Raw genomic sequence first — 25426 nt, 5'->3', positions numbered from 1 at the left:
CGGAGGGAGGATAGAAGAAGTTCTACTGATTACCTACCATAGCTTGAGTCATTTTTATGGTGGTTATATCAGTGGTTTGATGGGGATGTAGAAACACGGCGGCGGGGGGCGGGGGGGAGGGCGGGGGTGAAGTCCTCACTTTCTAGGATAAGAAATGTGATGCATGCTAATATTAAACTTTTTCTTGCTCATTCAATAATGGGAGGAAACATCCAGCGAAGGCTTAGTCTTGTCTGAATACTGTCTTATGTTTTTTTTATTGTGCTCCATGTATAAAGAAATGCTGCTTAGCTCTTTGGACCAGAACTGTATTTTCATGTCAATCAATCACTATTAGGAAAAATACGGATGCGACTATATGAATGAGCATTCCATATCTCCACTTTCAGTAATGAGAGACAAATACTATTTCTCCTTCAGCTAGGGCTAGGCAAAACCTTGTGAGAGGTTCATATTCTTAGATATAAAATTTTTAAAATAAAGTTTAACCCTTCTCTTTTCAAAATTGTTACTTGTGTTTTTACATCACAAAACAAGTTTGGTAGTTTTTGGATTCTGTCCCTGTAGTCATGGCACTGTTAGGACAGACCAGAGGAAGCTGTTATAAGACAGGAAGCTGCCCGACCACACCAGGAGAGCTTGAGAAAACAGTTCATCCTTTGGTGCATTGTGCTTCCTGTAAAGGGTTCCACAGAGGCTCCCTTAGATTAGAAAGTTACTGGGTTTTGACCCCAGTGAGACAGAGCACCACCCATCTGGTTGACGGGTCTTAAGTTCTGACAGCAAGGGGACCAAGGTAACTGTGGGTCCAGCCATCACGGGTAGTAAGCCCCTCACCCCGTGGTGGTGTGTGTAATGTGCTGATCAGTCACTCTCGGGAGCCCTTCAGTTTTGTGAAATTCAGTGTAGCAATCATGCTCACACCATCATCCAGCAGCCACCGATTCAAGGCTGGTGTCAGCCCCTGACGATGGACATTTATATTCATCCTGAATGTAACTTCATCAACGTAACTTGTGCAACCCTGTGTTATCACAGGAGTGATTCATGTCCCCAGACAATGCAGCCTGGTTTGGCTTTCAGCCTTTGTTCTGACCCCAAACATTGCTCTCTCTGGTGCAGAACGCCACCCTGGTTCCCAAGGGCCAAGCAGCTGCATGTTTGTATCGCTGTCACCGTTTGTCTCACTCCTGCTACATATATGGCGTGTGTCTGTATCAGTCTGCTTCTGTTCACTTTCTCATTTGTAGAGAACACTGAAAACCACTCTGAAACACCGGCAGCTCCTGCTCCACCTCCTTCAACTCTTCCTAAGCCTAAACCCAAACCTAAGCCCCCCAAAACACCTGTGCCTCCAAAAGGGGCTGCTGCTGGGGCCAGCCCCAAGGGTGATGAAGTGCCTCCTATTAAAAAAAATACCAAGGCTTCTGGTAAACAGGCCCCCATCCCTCCACCCAAGCCAACAAGCCGAAACACGACCCGAGAGGCTGGTAAGTATGCCCCCAGTGGGGTTGAGTCCAGGGTGCATGGCTCTGGGGTGGGGCTGATTTGGATGGTAGCCTTTTGATTGTCTGGTGTCTTAGGATGGAACACCAGTGCGTTTAGCTTTGACACCGAGAATGCCCAGGAGATTCCTTTGTTGCTATCTCCATCAAAAGAAAGTTGACCAGTTGATTAGTTGACCTCATTAGTTTGGGGGTGAATAGACCTCTTTCATCCTGAGTAGCCACTTATCTGCACGAGGACCTTCAGAAAGAAACAGGAAAGCAGTGTGCCTGGTGAATGGCGATGATCTGATATGATATTATTTAGACATCAACTGGCCTTCTGCCTGTTTGAGTTTATGGGTAGATTTTTGGCTTGGGTTTTCTTTCAGAATGTCTTAGGTTTGCACATAAAAATGTGACACTGCATCTTTGACATAGTTGTTGTATTGTATTGTCTTAAATATGTCCACATACCTAGTCATTTATCTATTCATAAACAACAGCGGTTGGGTCAGCCCACCACTCTCTATTGAGTCATTCCTGTTTCAGCAGAGTTGAAAGTTACATGCTCAGAGCTCCCTCCGCCCCAAACAGACTTTAATCGGTTAGAAGGAAAGCATCTTACTGTGTGGTTACAAGTCACTATTGCAGTTCACCAGGGCAGTGGTCGGCAAACTGCGGTTCGCGAGCCACATGCAGTTCTTTGGCCCCTTGAGTGTGGCTCTTCCACAAAATACCGACTTCTGCGCATGGGCCACGAAGTTTCAATCGCATTGTACGTGCGCGCCCGCACGTGGTATTTTGTGGAAGAGCCACACTCAAGGGGCCAAAGAGCCGCATGTGGCTCGCGAGCCGCAGTTTGCCAACCACTGCACCAGGGGATGTTTTGGTGATCTACAGCATCTGCAAGTGATATGTATCCAGCTCTCCTTTCACATCAGATATGCTTAACCCAAAGGAGCGCCCATCTTCCAGTGAAGTGGCATGAGGAAGCCCACCATGCCACCCAGCTTTTAAGAGACATTAATCAAAATACACGTGCTGGGTGGCTTTTTGCCATTAACACGTGCATAAAAGTCCTGTCTTTTAGCAAACCTTATTTTCCCTAAAATCAGCAGCAACGTTCTTGCCATCAGCTACCATCATTTGCCTTGTTGTTGATCTTTTTCCCTTTGTAATTCATAATGCTCAAGTTTGGAGAATGGCTTAGTTGACGGTATGACAGATCTCTGAACGTAGATAGATGTCGCCTTTCTTGTGTCCCTCTCTTCGGCCTTTGACCTTGAGTGGCTGGGTCTCTTCTAATGAGGGCTAAATGAAATGTCTCAGAATGCCCTGCCAACAATGCGTGCAGGCCATTTCCTGAGGGGCCAGCTGCCCTCACATGTCAGCATCCATGTATTTTCACATGTATTTTCCTGACTGCCTAGCACACCGTAGGACAGGGGTGGGCAAACTTTTTGACTCGAGGGCCACAATCGGTTCTTAAACTGGACCGGAGGGCCGGAACAAAAGCATGGATGGAGTGTTTGTGTGAACTAATATAAATTCAAAGTAAACATCATTACATAAAAGGGTACGGTCTTTTTTTTTTTTTAGTTTTATTCATTTCAAACGGGCCGGATCCGGCCCGCGGGCCGTAGTTTGCCCACGGCTGCCGTAGGATCAGCCTGATGTGATGCAGGCTCTGATCCGCTTCTTCAAGAAAAGCTCCAAACTGGAGGCCAGTCCTTGAGAATTAAGACCTGCCTCACACATCCTTCCCTCTTCCTCATACCCCACATGGTAGCGGCTCGCTATGGGCTCGGCTTGCAGTCCATCTTCCTTCTCTCAGAAGAAAGCTGATTAATGCCAGGGCAGGGGACAGCTTCCATGAAAGATTTTTGAGTTATTTCCAGATATTTTATAACTTGAAGATTTATTTATAGACTCATGATGTTCCTAAGAGAATAGTATAGTCATGTTATCCATTATATTTAAAGAAGCCCGACTGGTCCACAGTGTATATAAAAATGTTGCTATTCACGGGGCTGCCACAGAGAAACGTTTGCATTGAAGTATACTATCAAGTCCGTCATACAAGGATCCTTTTGTCAAATATTGATAACACTCCATCAGAATCCAGCTGATATTCCATTTGTAACCACTTAGAATTTTCTACATGGTAATGTTTCACTTGAATAACGTTGACTTTTTGGAAAGTTACTTCAAATGCTGTTCTTGATGTTGATTCAGATGTTTTTCTCAAGGAAAGCTATTGGTTAAGATTCTATTTCTATTACCTAATTAGTATACATCTCCAGGTGACCAGATAGCTGTTTGGCACAGTCAGCTACATTGCCCATGAAATAAGGCAAAATCTCCTATCTTGTGTTCTTTCTCATACAGTGTCATGCACTTTGATAACAACAAAAGCGGTTAACTGGGAGAGGTGGCATTTCTTTTTGGTCCTGGCCTTCACTCAAGGTGACTTAAGCAACATGGCTGATTTCAGCAAAGTCCTATTCGAATTGCTATTTGGAAGGGATTATGTTCAATTTACCTAAGAAAATAATGGAACATGTTTAGACATCAAATCCTTACCATATTTGTTGTGAAAAATAAATTTAGAATGGACTTAGATTGCAGGAGTTTGCTTAATTTGTTTGTCTTAGAAACAAGTGAAGATTGCTAACTTCAAAAAAGTAGAATTAACCACAGCTGGCTGGCTGCAGGCAAACTGTCCCATGAACCAGTTTATCAAGAGAGAACTAACCATGAAAAAAAAATAGTATTGACAGGCCAGACTTGGAGGAGGAGAATACTAGTTATTGTGTATATCTAAAATAATAAAGCCCCAAGCTATGGAGACTTCATGTAAGCCTGGATCTTGTCACCATGTGAGACTGGCTTCTTGTAGTATATCAGAATTGGTGAAGTCTTCCATCTCATTGTCTATTCCTTTATTTGTTCTTCATCTCGGGACCCTCCCAATTGACTTAACCAGAGGTAAGTTACAATAACATCAGTGTGCAATTCAGATTGGCTTCACAATACTAATCAGATATTGTCTGATAGCTCTGTGAAAGGCAGTTTAACCCCTCGTGAAAAAGAAGGGACATACAACATTACAACAGAAAAAGCAATTAGGAAAAATGTGTAGGTCCTAGAGCTCATGAAACAAAAGTGCGTTCTCATAGGAGTCTAACTGTACTTCCTAAGATCATATAAAGGAAGGAGAGCTAACCTTTCTTTTCCTGAAAATGGTTTGGTTAAATAAAGGCACCTCTATCCAGAAGTAGGCAAACACACCACTAACCAAGTCCCTAGAGCAGCGGTTCTCAACCTGTGGGTCGCGACCCCTTTGGCGGTCGAACGACCCTTTCACAGGGGTCGCCTAAGACCATCCTGCATATCAGATATTTACATTATGATTCATAACAGTAGCAAAATTACAGTTATGAAGTAGCAACGAAAATAATTTTATGGTTGGGTCACAACATGAGGAACTGTATTTAAAGGGCCAGAAGGTTGAGAACCACTGCCCTAGAGGAACATAAACAGTTTTCAGAAGATCCAATGATACTCTTTTTCTTCAAATTATTAGTACCCACTTAGACTTTTTTTTGTAGAAAAGAAATGTTTCTGCCTTTGATATTTTGCAGGAGACTTGACTTTTACAGGTGGCCATGTGCTTTTACTCTGTCCATCACCATTGCCCATGGTGGTACGGGCCAGCACGGCAGGCTTCTCACTGGGGCCGTGCGGAGAGCTGGGTTAGAGTTCATTCTCTTAGCAGTAAGATGAGAACATTTGCTTTTGGCCCAGAAAGGAGCTGGTGGTATATACCCAGGCCTCTTCTGAACGTGGGCCACGCCATTCCCAGGAAGACACCATAGAACCTGCATCACTTGTGATGAGCTCAGCCTTGTGCTATCCCCAGACAGCTGCCGGTGTCTGTCCTCTGCACATGATAGTATCCGTACTTTGGAGCATGCAGGGGCTTTTTCAGGTCACCCAAAAGACAAGGAGCTGAGGACTCCCTTTGGCTGGCCCCGGTAAACACTAGAGGAGGGCCCTAACCGGTTTGGCTCAGTGGATAGAGCATCGGCCTGCGGACTGAAGGGTCCCAGGTTCTATTCCAGTCAAGGGCATGTACCTTGGTTTCGGGCACATTCCCAGTAGGGGGCGTGCAGGAGGCAGCTGATCGATGTTTCTCTCTCATTGATGTTTCTAACTCTCTATCCGTCTCCCTTCCTCTCTGTAAAAAATCAATAAAATATATATTTTTTTAAAAAGACTAGAGGAGGGAGAAACAAAGGACCCTTATCTCTTTGGGTTTTGCCTCAAGCATCACTCCCTCTTTGATTGGAGGCAGGGAGGGGGCAGAAAACAAAACCATTATCATTTTCTTTTAGTCACTTGTTTTTCAATGCATTTTAAAATTTTTAAGGGGATGTTGTCATTGACAATTGCAGCTTGGTTAGCTTGTTTGGAAAGTGCTGTCTTCTCTGACTCTTAATGCAAAATCTCTCTATTTTAGCTGGGTCCTCTCATTCCAAAAAGACTACGGGCTCCAAAGCATCAGCGTCACCATCTACTTCTTCTTCGTCTTTTCTCAAAACTTCAAAGGAGACAGTTTCTAGCAAAACTGGGACGGTGGGAACCACAAAGGGCAAGAAAAAAACTGGCAAGCGGCCCACGCCTCGGCCATCCTCAGATGCAACCACTGCTGGTACGTCCGACCTTAAAGGAAAGCCATCGGAGGCCAAGGTGGAGAGTCTCAAAACTGAGCCAGCGGGCCCTGAGACCGAGGAGCTGAGCACAGGCAAACCCAAGTCTGCGGTCCCTCCACCGCCTGTGACCCCTCCCCCTCCTCCCCCTGACCCTCATCTTGTTCTGGAGGAACAGTGCGTTTTTGCTGCAGACACTCCTATTGTCCTGGTCAGCAATGGAGACGACGTGCCCGTCCCTACCTTAGACGCGAGTCAGCTTCTCTGGACTGAAGAGCCGACAAATACAACCACTGTCCACTCAGGCACTGGCTTCAGTGTTAGCAGAGAAAATGCAAAATGGTGAGTCGGGTCCCCAACCCCATATTCCCTCTGCGTTCCCCGAAGCTGAGTACTAAAGATCACTAAACCATTCTACTGGAAACGAGGGAACCTACTTTGTTTTCTTTTATAATTTAATCTAGTGATTGTTAGACCAACACATGTCATCCAGCCATTGGTTTTGCAGAGCCCTGTCCCAGGAAGGCCACGGGCTGGGCACAGTGACGTGGGCCTTTCAAGTACACTTAGAGCTGCCTCATCACTCCTCAGCAGTCCTTTCTTTTCCCTAAGCTGTTCCCTTCTCTTTCCTTGCAGTGGTTAAGTCTTTACCACTTGTCTAGGTTGCTCATCCACTCCTGCCTACCTTCATTTCAACAAGTTATTTAGCCGTCTCCTCTAGGAAAATAAAAGCCATCAGGAAAGACCTCCGTCAAATTCCAACTCCTTTTCCTCCAACGTCAGAGCGGCTCTGCTTCTTGCTTCTTTAACTCCCCACCCAACTGAATGTCATCTCCTCCGTGGAGCCTTTCGGTGCTCATCCAGACAGATTTGGTTATTGCATCTACTCTACTCTGACAATGCCTTTTCCTAACTGGGACAGAATTAACCAACACATGTCTTATTTACCTCAGTATCCCAGCAACCAGTGCAGAAGCTGGTATGCCACAGGCATGCCATCATCTAGTTGCCCAAGCCAGAAACCTGGAATTCATCCTAGGGTCCTCCTCCTCCGCTGTTCACTGCATTATTCACAGAGTCCTGTACATGTTCTCCTTAAAGGTAAATGAGCCATGTTAGCTGTCCTGATGCACAGGCTGCCAGATTATAGTGGACACCAATTCTGTTAGGGAAGGCTTAGACCTCGTAAATCCAGCCTCTTTTCTATTGTTTTAAGAATAAAACCAAATTCACTCTTCAGATCACTTAATTTAATATTTCCTTTTTCAAAAAAATCTTAATCATGTTTTAAAACATTGATTTGAATCAATAGACTAAAATATTAACTTGATTCAATTACTGATAACAATAACCTTCATTGATTGAATACCTATTACTGTCAGGAACTGTCAGTTATTTAATTCACATAAGCTTCCCTGAAATATTTCTGTTAAATAGGTGAGAAAACTGACACTGAGAGAAGTAAAATAGTTTTCCAAGATTACCCAGGTAGTCAGTGGCAGAGCTGGGTATAGACCCAGGATTGCACAACACATTCCATGCCCTAAGTAATTTTATAAGTTTCCAAAGTAGTTGCTTCCACTTCTCCTGCTTTTTTTTATGTGTTCATTCTTGGTTTTTATTTGTTTGTTTTTTAATATATTTTATTGATTTTTTACAGAGAGGAAGGGAGAGGGATAGAGAGTTAGAAACATCAATGAGATGCCCTGTCTGGTTTGGCTCAGTGGATAGAGCATCAGCCTGCAGACTGAAGGGTCCTGGGTTCGATTCCGGTTAAGGGCACATGCCCGGGTTGCGGGCTCAGTCCCCAGTAGGCAGCCAATCAATGATTCTCTCTCATCATTGATGTTTCTATCTCTCTATCCCTCTCCCTTCCTCTCTGAAATCAATAAAAATATATATATTTAAAAAGGAAAAAAAAAAAAGAAACATCGATGAGAGAGAAACATCAATCAGCTGCCTCCTGCAACAACCCCTACTGGGGATGTGCCCGCAATCAAGGTACATGCCCTTGACCGGAATCGAACCTGGGACCCTTCAGTCTGCAGGCCAACGCTCTATCCACTGAGCCAAACCGGCCAGGGCTTTTTTGTTTGTTTGTTTGTTTTGTTCTTTTTTGTTTTATCATCTTGAGCACCATCATTCACAGGAAAGCCAAGGAATGATAAATAAAGGTTAAATTGCAAATTACTTTCTTTGTTTGACATGCTAATAAGTGCTATGGGAACAGAAGATGTTGAGATGAGTGGTTATGGTATCCCTAGTACTTCCAGCACTTAGCAAATGTCTTTATTTATAGTGAGTGTTTTCCAGCATCAATTCCAACCTTTAGACCTACACAGTCCTTCTTTCAGCATGTGTTTTCGCTTGCCTTCTGTGTGCTGGGCAGTGTACCAAGCACCAAAGATACAAAAGTGAGCAAGACATTATAATTCACTCTACTTCTTACCAAAATGATATCCAACATGGCCAGGAAGTTTAAGATAGGCCTGTACTTAGGGAAATAGATTGAGTATATGCGTTTATTTTTCAATACAAGGTGCAGCCTATAAAGTGATTCCGGCATAAGTGGTCTTCAGACTGAGAGGGCCCGTATCCAAAGGTGATCTGACTGTCCAGCTCACTTCCACAAACATTTAGGGAGGACACTGTGCTGTGCGAAGCGCCATGCTGCATGCTGGGGGCGATGTCAGTCTTCAGCCAAGAACTCGCAGGACTGTCAGACGAGAGCGCTGAGCATCTGCTCTCCATTTCCACTGGGACTGTGATCAGACAAAGTGAGCTTAGGACATAATGAGCCATCGGGGTTTGCATAATAGGTTTTCCTGTCACTCAGGGCAACTACCCTGCTTTCCTAGAAGAGAGCAGAGAGATTTTCTTCTTCCTATATTCTTCAAAATAACGTTAAATTACAGCTCATCCCGCAGGGATGGTTTGCGTTTGCTCTCGAGTTAATGAGCCTGAAATAAGTAGTCTCCCAAATTTCCTTCCAAATTCTTTCTTCTGTTTTTAAGCGGATATTGGAATTTGAATTTCTGGCTCTTAGTCACTTGCTTTACTTAGAACTCTCCCCCAGTTATGTTTAGTCAACGAATGTGTGAAATCCTGTCGTCTTATGAAGGGGCTTCTGTTTGGAATACAAATATCAGAACTTTAAAGAAGACAAGTGGCCATGTGTAAAAATACCTACCTCTGTTCACACATTGCAGGGTGGTAACTATTTGGTAGATTTCCCTTCATTGGCAGCTTCGTCAGTACCGTGTATGTCTGGTATAACTGAAGGCAGAAACTAATAAGCCCATCTGGAGCCCATATTCAAAAGGGCCTTGAATCTGCTTAGTCCATTTCCACAAACATTCACGGAGTACACTGTATTGTCTAATGTGCCCAGGAGCCTCTGAGAAATATAAAAACCAAATCATGAGTTGACTGATGTAAAATTGGAGTATAATATTTAACATTAAATGTAAACAATAATATAACTTATAACCCATTATAACTTATAATACTAAGCATAAAATATCATATAGCATAACATTTAATAGGTAGACCAGGAGACTGAAGTCTGGGTTCTAGACTGGACTTGCTTCCGTGGTTGGGCAATTCACTCATGGCCCTCCTGGGTTCCATGAACTATAAATTATCTGCCCTCCTTATGCTATAGAACAGTTGTAAGTTATAAATGTATGCAGAAGTCTTTGAAAACTATAAAACATTGTAAAATACAAGGGAGGTTAAAATAATAATCGATAACATAAATTAATGAATGAACAAATGCCAGGGCTTCATCCTGAAGTATCTTTTGTTTTGCTCTTCAGAATGCGTTATTAATTGGCAAATCTTTTAAATGGGTTGTGGTCACCCACAGTCGCAAACAAGAATGGCCTCCAGTGGCAATCAACTAGAAATCCAGACTACGGAAAAGCTTACCCATAAAATAGATCTTCTCTCATTTAAAATGAGATTTCACACTGTGGAAACAGTATGGTGGTTCCTCAAAAGATTAAACATAGACTTGCCATGTGGTCCTGTAATTCTTCTTCTGTATATATTGCCAAGAGAATTGAAAGCAAGTACTCAAATGATACTTGTACACCGAGGTTCACAGCAGCATTATTCACAATAACCAAAAGGTAAAGACAACCCAAATGTTTGTCAGCTGATGAATGGATAAACAAAATGTGGCATATACATACAATGGAATATGATTCAACCTTAAAAAAGGAGGGAAATTTTGACATATGCTACCAAATGGATAAACCTTAAAGACATACTAACGGAAGTAGGTCAGACACAAAAGGACACATGTATAATTTCAATTATATGAAGCACCTAGAATAGTAAATTTCATAAAGACAGGAAGTAGAATGGTAGCTGCCAGGGGCTGAGGGGGACAATAGGAAGTTATTATTTAATGGGTACAGAGTTTCCGTTTGGGAAGATGAAAAAGTTCTGGAGATAGATGGTGGTGATGGTTTTACACAATGTGAATATACTTAATGCAACTGAACTATGCACTTAAAAATGGGTAAAATGTTAAATTTTATGCCATGTACAGTTTTTTCTTTATTGATTAAGGTATTTATCCCCCCATTACTCCCCCATTACCGCCACTCATGCCCTCACCCCCCTGTTGTCTGTGTCCATTGGTTAGGCTTATATGTATTCATACAAGTCCTTTGGTTGATCTCTCCCCCTTACCCCCACCTTCTCCTACCTTCCCTCTGAGGTTTGATGGTCTGATTGTTGCTTCTCTGTGTCTGGATCTGTTTTTGTTCATCAGTTTATGTTGTTCTTTATATTCCATAAATGAGTGAGATCCTGTGATATTTATCTTTCTCTGACTGGCTTATTTCACTTAGCATAATGCTTTCCAAGTCCATCCATGCTGTTGCAAATGGTAAGAATTCCTTTTTTACAGCAGCGTAGTATTCCATTGTGTAGATGCACCACAGTTTTTTAATCCACTCATCTGCTGATGGGCACTTAGGCTGTTTCCAGATCTTAGCTATGGTGAATTGTGCCACTATGAACATAGGGGTGCATATATCCTTTCTGATTGGTGTTTCTAGTTTCTTGGGATATATTCTTAGAAGTGGGATCACTGGGTCAAATGGGAATTCCATTTTTAGTTTTTTGAGGAAACTCTATACTGTTCTCCACAGTCTGCATTCCCACCAGCAGTGCACGAGGGTTCCTTTTTCTCCGCATCCTCGCCAGCACTTGTCGTTTGTTGATTTGTTGATGATAGCCATTCTGACAGATGTGTGATGGTACCGCATTGTCGCCATGTACATTTTATACAATAAAAATGAAATTTTCTATTTCCCCCTTTGAAAACAAGTATTCTGGCTGTTGGATTTTTCTAATATGTGAAAAATAGAGACTTTTGAAAGCACCTAGGCTTGTAACCCCAAAAAATTTTCAACACCTCCGACTCTGACCAAGTTTACTTGTTTTTATTATACAAAGAACTGGTTTTGGCTTTTTTTAGTTAGTGAGAATAGCAAGCCCATGTTTTCCACTACACGGCCTTTTAGAAGTGTGACATCTAAATTTGGATTCTTCTGTTTATATCAGATAGCAATTTGAGGATCTTCTGTATCTTAAAATGAAGATTATATTGTTTTCTATATAATTTTTATGTAAAGTATATATTTTTTATTCTAGTCTATGAAAATTTAAAAGCATTTCGTATTTATAGTAGCTATTTTATTTTTTAATTATATTGACATTCAGTATTATATTAGTTCAGGTGTATAGCTAGTGGTTAGACAGTCATACTTGACAAAGTGGTCCCCCGTATTTCAAGTAACCATGCATAGTTATTACAATGTTATTGACTATATTCCCTGTGCTGTACTCTACATCCCTGTGAGTATTTGTAACTACCAGTTTGTACTTCTTAAGCCCTTACCTTTTTCACCCAGCCCCCCTACCCCCCTCCTTTCTGGCAACCCTCAGTTTGTTCTGTGTCTACGCATCTGTTTCTGTTTTGTTTGTTCATTTGTGTTTGGTTTTTTTTTAGATTCCACATATAAGTGAAATCATATGGTATCTGTTGGCTTATTTCACTTAGCATAATACCCTCTCAATCATGTCAAACTCAAAGGCTAACACCAGCCGAATAACTGAGGCATGCGGCCTGCGGGCCATGAGTTTGACATGCTTGCTCTAGGTCCATGCCTGTTATTGCAAACAGTAAGAATTCATTCTTGTTTGTGGCTGAGTAATATTCCATTGCACATATGCACTTTAAACCAGATACTCTTTCCAAGCTCAATAATAGAAAAAGCTTACATCCTTAGACATAAATTTCTTCTAAAAAGTCCACTTAACTTCCACACATTCCATCTTATGTTGTTAATATAGTCTTAAGACAGGCAGGTTTACAAATGAAGAAGCTAAACACAGAGAGAAAAAGTACTAAGGTATTCTGGAGCTCCTAGTCTATTGTTCTTTCCACTGAACCCCCATGTACTAACTATATCAGACACCAGCTAGTCTATCCTTTTCGTTTTACAAATGAAGAATCTAAAACTGGGAGGATTAAGTAATGCATACTGGTCTTCCATTTCAGTGACTTCGCTGGCCTGTGTCTGCTTTTTCCTGCGCCAGCCTGAAGGGTGCTCACACAACAAGCACTCCTCATGGTGTTGGGGTGTCCCTGAGGGTTGCTCTGAGCTTTACACCACCCCTGTGTTTCTGTGCCTTTGACAGTTTCACAACCAAAGACGAGCTGGGAAAGGCAGCACCTCAGCTACTGGCTCCTGGGCTGATGGGAGAATCTTCCGAATCCTTCAGTGCCCAGGAGGATGAAGGCCAAAGGGAGTACCGGGCCACTGACTCGGACTCTGATGGGCCGATCTTGTACACTGACGATGACGATGAAGAGGATGAAGATGAGGACGGCAGTGGAGACAGTAAGACTTTTTCTCAGGAGGTGGGGAGGGAGGAAGGTGGTGGGCAGAAGCCACGGCGTTTTATAAAGAACAGAAGCCTCACCAAAAACCAAACATCTGAAGTTCTCTTTCCCCTCATATTCCTTTCTCAAATTAGAACTGTGTATATCCTGAGGTTTAGCTTCTGCTGACAGGCCTTTCCAAAAGATGGTTCCATGCGGGGTGGGCAGTGGGGCGTAGATAGGCACATTCGTATTTGTCCCAAGATTAAAGCTTCCTGAGGATGGAGGCGGTTCTCAGGATGATCAAAGTCAGCCCTTCCCTGGGACCTTTGTTGAATAAAGAGCATCAGTGCAGGATTCCCTGGATTACTCATGGGAAATGTTTGAGAATTTCACTTATTTTTTTTATGCTGCAGTTTAAGGAGAAAGGAGGGAGAAATGAGTCAAAAATGACACATTCCTCTTAAGAATTAAAAACAATCACTCATCCATGGTAAGATGGTATGCCTTCTAGGAAAGAATGCTAGTAAAGTAGAGAAAGCCAACCATTTATGTGTAAATGAGGGAACTGGAAAGTGCTATTTTTTAAATTTTTCTAAGCAGGATGACTTAGGAGGGATTCCTGAGTTAAATTTATAGATTATGAAAAGTTATTAGCATATTTATGATTAAACATCAGTTTGTCAAATTTCTTTCCATTTGTTCCGAACAACAACAAACATTATCATCCATCTGGTATTAACTATCATCTGTGGAGATGTCAGGGATCTCTGGGGTACTTTAGGATTAAAACTTTAGTATAAACGTGGACTTTTGCCAGAGTGGTTTCTGCGTGGAGAAAGAGGGGAGACAGGGATTTCCTGAACAGTATACTAAAGGGGCTAAGTATTTAGACTTGAGAAAGAGAAGGCATTATGCAATCAGTAGTTTCCATGATTCGCCATCTCAGCAAAATAAACTTCAAATACCACTTTCCAAATGATGAGGTGATACTTCCAAGTTTTTCATGGTGCCCCAACATTCTTCTGAACATTTTTAAAAATAGTTCTCCAGTTTTTCAAAATGAACCTCATCCAACTAAAAAGGCCCTCCTCCCCACCCCAAGGCTAATTAAAATTCCCCTCCTGCATGTGGACAGAGAATTTGGTCTGGACTCAGTTTGAAGTCCATGCCCCCTGTAACCCGAGTGGCGCCGGTTAAAAGGCTCCTTTTCTGCATTTCTGCCTTTTCTAATCCTCAGGTGCTTTGGCAAGTAAAATCCGACGAAGGGATACTCTTGCTATCAAACTGGGCAACAGACCGTCCAAAAAAGAATTAGAGGACAAGAACATCTTGCAGCGGACATCTGAAGAAGAGAGGCAGGAAATTCGACAGCAAATTGGAACCAAGCTAGTCAGGTAATGGCTGAAATTTTAGTACAGCACCAACGAACACATACTTTCCCCCTCCTGTGGTTTCCAACCTGCGGTCATTGTGAATGGCTTGTGTAAGGGCACACCTGGCCTACCTGGTCTTTTAAAGTTGGTGCTGGATGGTGAAGCATTCAAAGAACCTGTGCTTCGGTCCAGACGGTCAGTGGCTTTGAGGTTGCCAAAACCTGACCCAAATGTTGACAGACTTTTTCTATAAAGGACCAGTTCGTAAATAGTGTAGGCTTTGCTGGCCAGAAGGTCTCTATTGCAGCTGCTCAGCAAGAGCAGCCATAAACAATACATAAACACACGAGTGTTCCACTGCAGTGTTATTCATCGAAACAGGAATCAGCCTCGTCCACGGACTCACCAGCGTTCCTGGGATTTCCAGGCGGCTCTGTCCTGTGGGCTATGAGACTGTGGAAACAGTAGTTAGCTGCAACGGTCAGCTCCATCCAGGTCAGGTAACCACGGCCCCGATGTCAGAAGTTCCCTCCTTTAACTTCAAATGAAAGATCATCTGACTTCTCTTCCTGCATCCAGCTCTTGGTGATTTTTATTTTTGCCACTAGTGACGTTGGAAGTCCATTGAACTGGCAGTTTTAATAGAAATGAATGCTGAAGCTCTCATTTTTAATAGCAGCATAAGTGTCGGTTAATTTTCTGACTTCTCCCACCCTGCATACACCACAAGGTGCATTAGCCGGGGGAAGGGAACAGTCTGTGAGACAGAGCAGGATCTATCAGTGCTGCGTAGGGGCAAAGAACCAGGAGCCTTTAGTTCTCACTGTCAGGAGAATCCGGACACCCACCATCAAGGCACTGTATTAATCATTTATAAGATACTAGAGGCCCGGTGCACAAAAATTTGTGCACTGGCAGGGGAGGAGAGGTGGGGGGTGGGAGGTGGAGGAGTGTCCCTCAGCCCCACTTGTGCCCTCTCACAGTCTGGGACCCCTCGGGAGATAACCACCTGCTGGCTTAGGCCCGCTCCCCGGGTGGCAGATGGCAGGCCAGACCCCTCGGTGCCTGCCCTGCCTCCCCAGGTCGCGCACATGGCAGGGCCGATCCGGGGGTTGGGGCGCCACTCCCAGTCGCGCACACAGCAGGGCCAATCTGGATGTTGGGGCGCTGCCCCGGGTCGCGCACACGGTAGGGCCGATCTGGGGGTTGGGGCGCCGCTCCCGGTCGCGCACATGGCAGGGCTGATCCGGGGGTTGGGGCGCCGCCCCGTGCGGGTCGCACAAGGGACGCCCAGGCGGGCCGGCTCATCACTGCTGCCCCACCTGGCTGCCCCTCCTGGCCGCCCCGGGTCAGGTTGCACATGGACGCCCGCCGCCCCAGGTCGCAGATAGCAGGCCCGGATGGCGGCAGGGCCGGCAGGATGGCGCTGTCCCGCCCTGCCTGCAGTATGCAAATTAGCCGCCATCTTTGTTGGTGGTTAATTTGCATATCACGCTGATTAGCCAATGGGAGGCGTAGCGAAGGTACAGTCAATTACCATGTTTGTCTATTATTAGATAGGATCAGTAGTTGGAGAAGAAGAAAAGGGAGGAAACTCCATAAACAAAGGAAGGATGATGTGTTTGGGGGATGACGTAGTAGGAATATGTCGCACAGGATACATGGGTACACAGATGGCACAGCTTCGGGCTGGCATAGATAGTCAGTGGTTTTTTTGTGGACTCACAATTAAGTTAATTTCAAGGGAGCTCTGATGGAGATTAAACTTTAATAAAAGTTTTAATGAGCTATTTAAAATATTATTGATTTCAATAATTTCTGTCACAGCCATAAAAACTTAGAATTGGTAGTATCTGTATTAAAATTTACCTTTCATGGATATTAATTTGCACACACTCAGCCTACATCCAGAGGAAGTTTTTGTCTGTGATTAACAACAAATCAACAACGTAAACAAGACCAAGAACAAAGTTCGAAAGGGTTCACAGGACATTCTGCTCTTGTGAACAACGAGTTAGCTACTAATCACAAGTGAGCCTGGCTTGTCTTGAAGGCCAACGGGAAGGGCCTAGGTATCTCCAGAGAACTATATACATTTGAAATTCATTGAGGTCACAAAAGCAGTATTTCCCTTAAAACACTATGGAGTGTAGATTGATCATCTCCCAAGTTGATATGAACTCTCAAGCGGCAGCCTTTTTTAGATCCGAATGACTGTGTATGAATTAGGGAAAAGGCTAAGCTGCTTTAACAGAGACCGACATGTGCAGTGGTCCAAACATTTCCACATGTTTATTTCTTTTTCACATAACAGTCCAGAGGTAGGTGGGCTGTCCAGCACGGCTGGGAGCATTGCTCCTTGCAGTCAGCCAGGACGCAGGTTCCTTCTGTCTTGTTGCTCTTCCTTCCCCATGGGTATTCCATCTACATGATCCCAGCTGACTCACTGACCATGTTTAAGGAAGAAGGAAAGGCAGAGAAGGGTAAAAAGTAGAAACTACAAACACCATTTCTGCTCACATCCCATTGCAAGAACTTGGTCACATAGCCACACCGTGCTGCTCGGGTGACAGAAAGCTGTCGCTGGGGGAGATGGGGGGAATATGGGGTTATAGTCAAAGCTCAGGGAGTTCTGTTTCTGAAAGGAAGAGAGAGAACGAGTAATGGGGGTTAGCTAGCAGTCTCGGCCACAATCTCTAGTCTCCAAACTAACAGAAAGGACACTTTTATGGGTTTAAAAGTTAATTTCTGTTTCTCAAAACAGGAAAAACATATCGTGTTTGTTGTTTTATTTTGTTTCTCACTAAGGGGGCCTTGTTTGTAACCTGCAGTATATCTTTTTTGTCATCGTAGGAGACTTAGCCAGAGGCCCACAACTGAAGAATTAGAGCAAAGAAACATCCTAAAACGTGAGTATCCTGCACTGCACAATGATTCCTTGTCTAACCATTAACAAGCTCCCTCTAGAGATGATTCGTTTATCAATAGGAAACCATAGTATATTTATTCATAAAAGGTTGAAATGGCCCATTCATATCACATTTATGTGTCATCGTGTATATAACTTAAAAAATAATTTCTTGACATTTGTATTTCATTTTATGGCTGTGAGCCTGATATCCCCCAGACCAGAGTCACGGTTGTGACAGTTGTTTTTAAGATGAAATATATTCCATGTATTCTTTCACCCAACTATTCAATAAAAGAAAATGCTCTAGTCTGCTTGCAAACATGTACATTTCGAAGAAAAGGCCAGAAAATCCACAAGGAAATGAATCAAGCCTTCCTATATTATTCTTAATAATACAATTTGTTGCCAGGTTTAACAAATGACTCGATTTAAAACAGACTCATGGTCAAAGCAATTTTTCAATCTATTTCATTTCAATCCATTTCATTTTCCTTTGTTATGATAACTCTGTTTCCCTCTTGAGTTATTTATAATTTCTCAGCACTTACCGAGTTTTCCATTTTCCAATTTTTTTTCTCCTCTATTTTTTTTGACTTGACTTTTCACTCACCGATCCAGTCATATTTAAATTATTAGAGCTCACATGCTAAAGCTATAAGACGAATGGAAGCAGTTGGTCGTGCTACAGTGTATTAATGTGGTTACCTACTACAGTGAGTTAAGTAATGGATATTTTTAAATTCAGCCACTGCCATTTTATATGTCATTAACCCAGTTTCAAAAGAGCTTTTTGTTGTATGAAATATCAAAAAGCAGGGATGGGCCAAACTCCAGATAGTACCACAGTAGTAACGAGCCATTGGCATGCGCTGAATGTTTTTACCTAGGCTTTTAGGGTCAAGTTGGCCTATCTGGATCATCCCCATTCTCCAACCTGAATCATTTTCTTTTCTGAGGGAAAGAAGGGTTTTAATAGCACGAGGACTGAAAAGGGAGAGGAATTGCCAGTCTATGGGATTTTTTCCCTTGGAATTTTTTTCCCCTTTTTTTTCTGGCTCTTTGTGAGCATAACTGGGATAGAACTCAAGAAAGGACTTAAGCAACCATCAATGTATAGAAGAGCCAGTTTGGAGAGGGAAAAAGTCATGGCTAGAAAAGAAAAAAAAAAATGGTAGGTCTTAGCTTTCTAAAATAGGATGGCAACAACATCTAATTTTAACAAAACCAAACCAAAAAGGCCCACGGCTTTTGATAACAGGTTCCCGGAAAATATTTGAATTAACTTTTAGGTAAGCTCAAATGCAGATCATGAGCTCCTAACACACAGATTATTTCTTATTGGATGCCTGATGCAATACCTAGAAAAAAAGGAAGAGCGAATTCTGGGTAATTTGTTCCTGCTCCTGTGAGATAAATAGTGCCAGACCACATTGGTGTCTGGTTGTTTGAGGAACTGTGGGATAGATCTGGAAATTTATCGCACATCGATCTTAAGTGCTGTGTTGGCTTTTATCCCCCATTTTCCTGGAGGTTCGGGAAAGAGTGAAATGCCAAAGTCAACTTCAGGCTTGACTTCAGCCCTTATTTACTTCCTTTTCGGTTTGTTTAAGCATGCTTTTTCTGGAAACAAAAGACACATTTGCAGTCTGGAGGGGCAGATAACTGGCCGGTGGTCTCCTGACATAATATTGTACGGCCAAGGGAAGCAGAAAAGAGAACTGGCGGACATCATCCAGAGCATACATATGACACGTTATTCCGCCCCTGCTGGCTTCTCGGTTCTTCCACATAGATGGCTCTTGTTTGTTTATATCTTTCGTCTCCAGCGTTGGGTCAAGAGCAGTATGATTGTCTATTTGGAGAAACGTCTATGTGTGACATGGTTTGGTGTTTAAGGACATTTATTAACTAGGTCACTTTTTTCTTGACAAATTAGAGAATGAATTCACAGAATAAAACATTCAGCAGTTCTCAAATCCAAGTCCATCACTAAACCTGAACCAGATGACCATGCTGATAGCCCTATTTGGAACACAGGACAAATTTTATTTCTCAGTTTCATTCCCAGTATTGCAATCTGTTTTATTTCTTTCCCATTTTAGTGCATCTAGCATTTAAAAATACATATAAAGCTATATTTAGTTGTACATTTTAGAACCAGTTTCTTAAAACTGTTAAAATAGAAAGCACGTTTTGGTGCTTAAAAGGTCAACTTTTGCTCAGCAGGAAAAGTGATATATATGGCACACCTTTTTCAGGGCAGGGATAAAAGATAAAAGTCCACAAACTATTTTAGCTGTGACCGTTATTCCAGCTGTGTCTTCTATAGGGGAAAAAATGGACTAGGCCATTGAGTTCTGCATGTAACATTTTCTATGAAATTTTTTAATCCTACAGAAAAAGTTGAGAAAATTTTACAGTAAATACCTATATGTCTACCATCTATATTCTACCATTAATATCTACTTTATCACATCTTGCTTTATCACATATCTGCCCATCTATTGATCCATCTCTTTTGTGGGGCGGGGGATGCATTTCAAGTATGTTTATAAATGTATTTCCATTTGCTAAAAACACCCATTCAGAAACATGTAAAACAATAAAAAGAGAAAGAAACCCACAAAAATGTTTGGCTTTTTAAAATCCCATTTTATCTGAATTGATGACTCAAGAATATAATACTCCAGTCCTGGTATTTCCGTGTTTCTCTTTGTTCTTTTAGCTCGTCCACAAAATGCTCTGGGCAGCACTCCCTAACTAGGCAGCTTTCCTGTAGTGCACCCCCACCCCCACCCCCCAAACCTCCTGTATTGCTTGTGTGTTTATGGCAAATACTTCCTGTGGCTATTCTGAAATATCCGCCCCTCTCTGCTCTGATGAGAGTTACTGAGGGCAAGATTTGTCAATGAGCCACATCACTTCCTTCATGAATGTTCCTCCAGTCTGTTTCAAATGACCTGAAAGGTTTATATCCTACTTTATAATTACCCTCTAATAAATCTAAAAGAAAAGGAGGAAACATTAAAAAAAAAACTTCAGTCAATTTTTTAAAACAAAGTTTAAGATTTAATCTTGACTCTTTGTAAGAGATTTTTACAGTGACTATTTTAATAAGATTCACCTCTAAAACCCTCTTCCTCTAACTTCATTAGAAGCATTAATTTCAAATATGGGGACTGTAAGAAAGCCAGCTCCTGATGTTAAAAAAGAATTCCCAAATGGAAAAATCATGTTTATTTAACTCCCCTAACTGCAATTGACCCTTCTCCTTCTCCTTCTCCTTCTCCTTCTCCTTCTCCTTCTCCTCCTCCTCCTCCTCCTCCTCCTCCTCCTCCTTCTCCTTCTCCTTCTCCTTCTCCTTCTCCTTCTCCTGCTCCTCCTCCTCCTCCTCCTCCTACTCCTCCTCCTCCTCCTCCCCCTCCCCCTCCCCCTTCACCTGCACCTGCTCCTCCTCCTCCTCCTCCTCCTTCTCCTTCTCCTTCTCCTTCTCCTTCTTCTAACTGACTGCCACGTAGATATACAATATGCCTATTTAATAAGGCAAAATTATCTAATATTCCCTTCAAATATACGACATTTTGTGTATTTCATGAAAATTGGAGCATGAGTTTTGAGTTGTATTACCCAATTTTTTGTCTTTGAAAAGTATCTTTAAAAACATAGCATAATCACTGTATAGGAAGAACTGAAATGTTTAAGGGTTATATTTTTCTTTTTACTAATAATATCATCAGAGGTCTAATCTTGTAAAACCCTAGTTTGAATAGCATGAACTGTAAGTTTGGTGTTTGGATTATACAATCCATATGCCTTATACACCTCACAAAAGGTAATTATTTGACCCTAAGGATGTATTTTAAGAATACCTACAGTAACTTCATGGGAAGAAATCTGAATTATAACCAAATTTGTTTGACACTCGATAAAAATATACTACCAGTAACTAGTTGTTTCCTATTCTGCAGGGTGATTTCAGTTTATGTTCACTCTATCTGAAAGGCAGAGTAATCATTCTTTCTTATCAATTAAAATTAGTGTTTCAGAAGCCTGTAGAAACTTTTCCCTGTCAAAATAAGGAAAATTAATAGAGATTTAGCATGTTCAATTAACAAATTCAGACATTGCAAATATTGAATGCTAAATTTTATTAATGACAAAAATAATCTTAGTGGTAAGTCTATTTGAATTTAAAAATCTATTTTTTCAGAGAGGAGACTTTTTGTTCACCATTATAGTTGAGCTTTTATATAGTGTGATTTTTCCTTCAGTAGAATTCATAACAGCACTTTCTAAAAGATAATATTTTATAGGTATTAATACCCAGTAAGCAAAATCTGTGCTCATTTATTGAACAAATGATGAGCTACAGGAAGCTATGGACTGAAAGGTCCCAGGTTCGATTCCGAGAGAAATTCATCAAATAAGCAACCATTAAAACCTGAAGGGATGTTTATTTCTTTAAAGTTCTGGACATTTTTCTCTTAATCCCATCTGTTGGACAGCATTCATTTAGGTTGGCCATTAAATTGTACTACTTGGTAAAGTGCTAGAGGAAGAGGAGACGTTGGAAAGTCACAGTCATGAGAAAATAAATCATCTCCACCAACAGTACACCATAACCCCATTCAGAACATTCTGGTTCAAAAGCAGAGTCCAAAGAAATGCTTACATTCTGCTTCTATGGAAACCAAAACAGACAGATCAACTATTTTGGTTGGATTTGAATGGAAATCAGCAACTCAGACATGCATCAGATGGTTCTAATTTGTTATTTTGATATGTCTCGGATTTTCACATGGAGGCCAGATCCAGCAGTAAATTTTTCCCTGAATTCTGATCATCTATGCTTGTAAGCCCATGAGATGATCAGCAATAAAAGGCTTTCACCAGAATATGGGAACTCTTGTGGTTTTTTTTTGTTTGTTTGTTTTCAGAATATAACAGGAAGTCTGGAAGCAGAAAAGGTTTACAATTAGTAAATAGGCCAGTCATATAAGGAAAAAAATATTATGTGTATGTATGTATGTATGTACTAGTATACATATATAAAGCAATATAATTATATATATAACTTAATGGTTGATCTATCTGCAAAGTATTTTGACAACTTTTTAAAGATGTTGGAATGTTTCATCAATATCTGTTAAAATCAAATAATTGTGGCCTGATGTACTTTTCTGATTATAAAATCACTTATAATAACTAAGTCTTCATGTCTTCCCTTCCATTAATAAGCAGAAAAGAATGAAGAGGAAGAACAAGAAGCAAAAATGGAACTTAAACGCAGACTCAGCAGAAAGGTGATGAAACTACAACTGTTAATGATTGTGTGTGTTCTGAGATATAGTTCCTTTTTTAAATGCAAATCAACTCTTCACATGTAAATCTTGATATTTAGGGATAATTATTCCTGTTAGTCTACTAACTGATCATAGGCATTAAAATCAATGTAATGAATACAGTATAAATTATCTTTATATTTATAATTGCATACGTTAATTTTGAGGTTAATCAAAACTTTTAAAGTGCATTAGGTGATTATGAAAATAACATGTAATCGGTGTAAGAATTTTTTTAAATGCAAAAGGGAATAAAAGAAAAAAGTCATAGAAACTTCTTCCATTTAAAGATAACCTTTATTAACATTTCAATGTTTAGTTTTTAAAAATGCTTACACTTTCCATGTAGTCTTGGAAATATTAAATAAATATTGTTTTGCTACTGAAGATTTGCCACTATTCCGTATCTGAGCTGGGTGACTAATTTTTTAAGTGAACTTGATCATCCAGGCTGCCTACTATAGTGCTACCCAAATTGACAAACAGTTTACCTCAGGCAATTGTTTCCACCATTTATGAAAATATAAATGTGATGCCAGAGCTATCACTTTTTCCTGTGTTAAAATAATAACAGGCTTTGGAAAAATTAATTACTATAAGCACTTGTATTTCATTGTACATCTTTGTCTGGTAATTTGTTCAGGAATACCTTCACACCTGGACAAGGCAGGATGAGTAAAGCATGACACCTGCAGTGAAGTGTGTGGTCTGCCCACATTTATCTGGGCTGGCTGGGGAGTCCGAGACAGGTAGAAGAAACAGTCCATTCCCATGGAAAAGTAGAGACTGTACTTTGAGAGGTTTTGGTTTTGATTTTTAGAGGAGACAATCCTTTATTCATCTCTCTTTTTTTTTCCCCTCAAAGACACTAATAGTTAAACAATGATCAAGCTGAGAAAGACTCTGTAAACTGAATTTCAGAGCTGTCTCTTCTGGCATTCAGTGGCTAAGTTCCAGCTTTAGATAAGAAGTAGCCCTTCCTCATAGCTCCACACTCACCCCTGACATGCATATAATCGTCTCAGTCCAGGTGGGCTCTTCCAGGAGGCAGCAGAGCCTGCCCTTAACTCCTGTCCCCACTTGCCTCCTCTACGCAGAGCTCCCTGCCATAGGTGCAGGACAGTTCATACCACTAATAACGACCCTGTCACTGGCACAGTCCTGAAGGGCAAGACTGGATGGAGCCTGGCAGGTGTTGCTCAGTGGTTGAACGTCAACCTATGAACCAGGAGGTCACGGTTAGATTCTTAATCAGGGCACATGCCTGGGTTGGGAGCTTGATCCCCAGTAGGGGGCATGCAGGAGAGTCAGTGATTCTCTCTCATTATTAATGTTTCTATCTCTCCCCCCCCTCCCTTACTCACTCTGAAATCAATAAAAACATATTTTTTAAGACTGGATGGAGAATTTCTGACCTGTGTGGCCCTTGGTCACTTGCCTTTTGGGCGGTCCCCAGCGGCAAGGGTTTCTCTACCTCCTTAACCCCACCAGTCCTGGAAAGGTAGTAAGAATCTAACAATAGAGATCAGACAGTAACTGAACTGCTTAGATTATTCCTTCCTTTTTCAGTGCCCACCAGGACTTCATGAACCTGGAAGGAACTGCAGTTTTCATGTCCCAGCTCAAGTGGGCTCAGTGTGTAGGCCCAGGCCTTCTAAGAGTCTTTGAATGTCTTGAAGGTTAGAGCACTGACTGAGCCCAACTTCTGGTTTTACTCAAAAGAAAACCACGACCCCAAAATGGGGATGTTTTTAACCACAAAAACATTTTTTTGTGATTGTGCTTACTTTTTCCAAACATTGAGCCTATGTAAATAAGGAACGCTTCCACAGAGGACTACTTAGACTGTGGAAAGTCTGGCTAATACAGGGTATATATATATGGAGAGAAAAGATGCTGAATATGGATCCTTTGAGTAAAACAGAAGCCTGGGTCTACCTGTGTCACAATACTAGGACATCTCCCACTGAGAAAGGCCACAGAAGCAGGAACCTCAGTAGCAGAGAGTAGTGATGCCTGTCGACCAGGGGGCCATGTTTCTTTAGCCTCAGAACCATCTCTGCTTTATTCTCGAGCTTGAGAAAGAGCCGAGAGAGGAAAGCAAATACCACAGGGCTGGGTAGATTAAATATAACTATAAGTTCCAATTTGACAAAGACCATAGGAGGAATCCACGTTATTAGACGTGTCTTGAAGGTTGCAGCTGATTCTAAGTAGTTAGGGCCCCACTGAAGTGCAGTTCTCCAGAAGGACCCCCTCCTACGTGTCAGCTTTGGTGGCCAAGAGTAAATGTCAAGCCTGGGCCTGGGTCCTTAGCCTTTCGTGGAGGAAGTCCATGGACACACCCTTCCCCGGACCATTTCTTTGTCATAACTTGGTGCATCTCTGAATGTACAGGTTTAATTAAAAATAGGAACCAGGCTTTTTATTGTCATTTCTAAAAGTTGCAGGGCTTTCTCCTTCATACATAATTCAATCCACATCCTGTGTCTGGATTTTTTTTGTGCCTGTGGCTTCATGTTCCCTGTGTCAGGGATGACAGGCACCTTTATCACAATACCAGGCAAGGTGGAGAAAACAGCGTAATGCACACAGTTGCCAAAGATTGTGACCTATCTAAAAAGGATGATTTTTATAGCCTCAAAATTAGGGCACACTGCTTTCTAGTTCTTATTAGAAACTCCCAAGATGCTG

At 41.8% G+C, this 25426-nt stretch overlaps 1 protein-coding gene across 4 annotated transcripts in view; it reads left to right on the top strand.

Moving 5' to 3' along the window:
• PHACTR2 (phosphatase and actin regulator 2) overlaps window positions 1-25426 on the top strand; it is a 108609-nt gene that overhangs the window by 63035 nt on the left and 20148 nt on the right. Inside the window, exons 5-10 of one of the 4 annotated variants that reach the window (XM_014451858.2) lie at window positions 1251-1490; window positions 6010-6541; window positions 12920-13122; window positions 14344-14500; window positions 17333-17388; window positions 22632-22693. In XM_014451858.2, coding sequence (XP_014307344.1) covers window positions 1251-1490; window positions 6010-6541; window positions 12920-13122; window positions 14344-14500; window positions 17333-17388; window positions 22632-22693 — 1250 coding nt within the window. Of the gene's footprint in view, window positions 1-1250; window positions 1491-6009; window positions 6542-12919; window positions 13123-14343; window positions 14501-17332; window positions 17389-22628; window positions 22694-25426 lie in introns of all 4 variants that reach the window. The other 3 variants (XM_023750182.1, XM_023750184.1, XM_023750183.1) reach the window with 3 other exon arrangements.

Source organism: Myotis lucifugus, unplaced genomic scaffold (assembly GCF_000147115.1).
Source record: "Myotis lucifugus unplaced genomic scaffold, Myoluc2.0 scaffold_11, whole genome shotgun sequence".
Lineage (NCBI taxonomy): Eukaryota > Metazoa > Chordata > Mammalia > Chiroptera > Vespertilionidae > Myotis > Myotis lucifugus.
The sequence above is the reverse complement of the archived record's forward strand: the minus strand, read 5'-3'. Positions and strand labels throughout refer to the sequence as shown.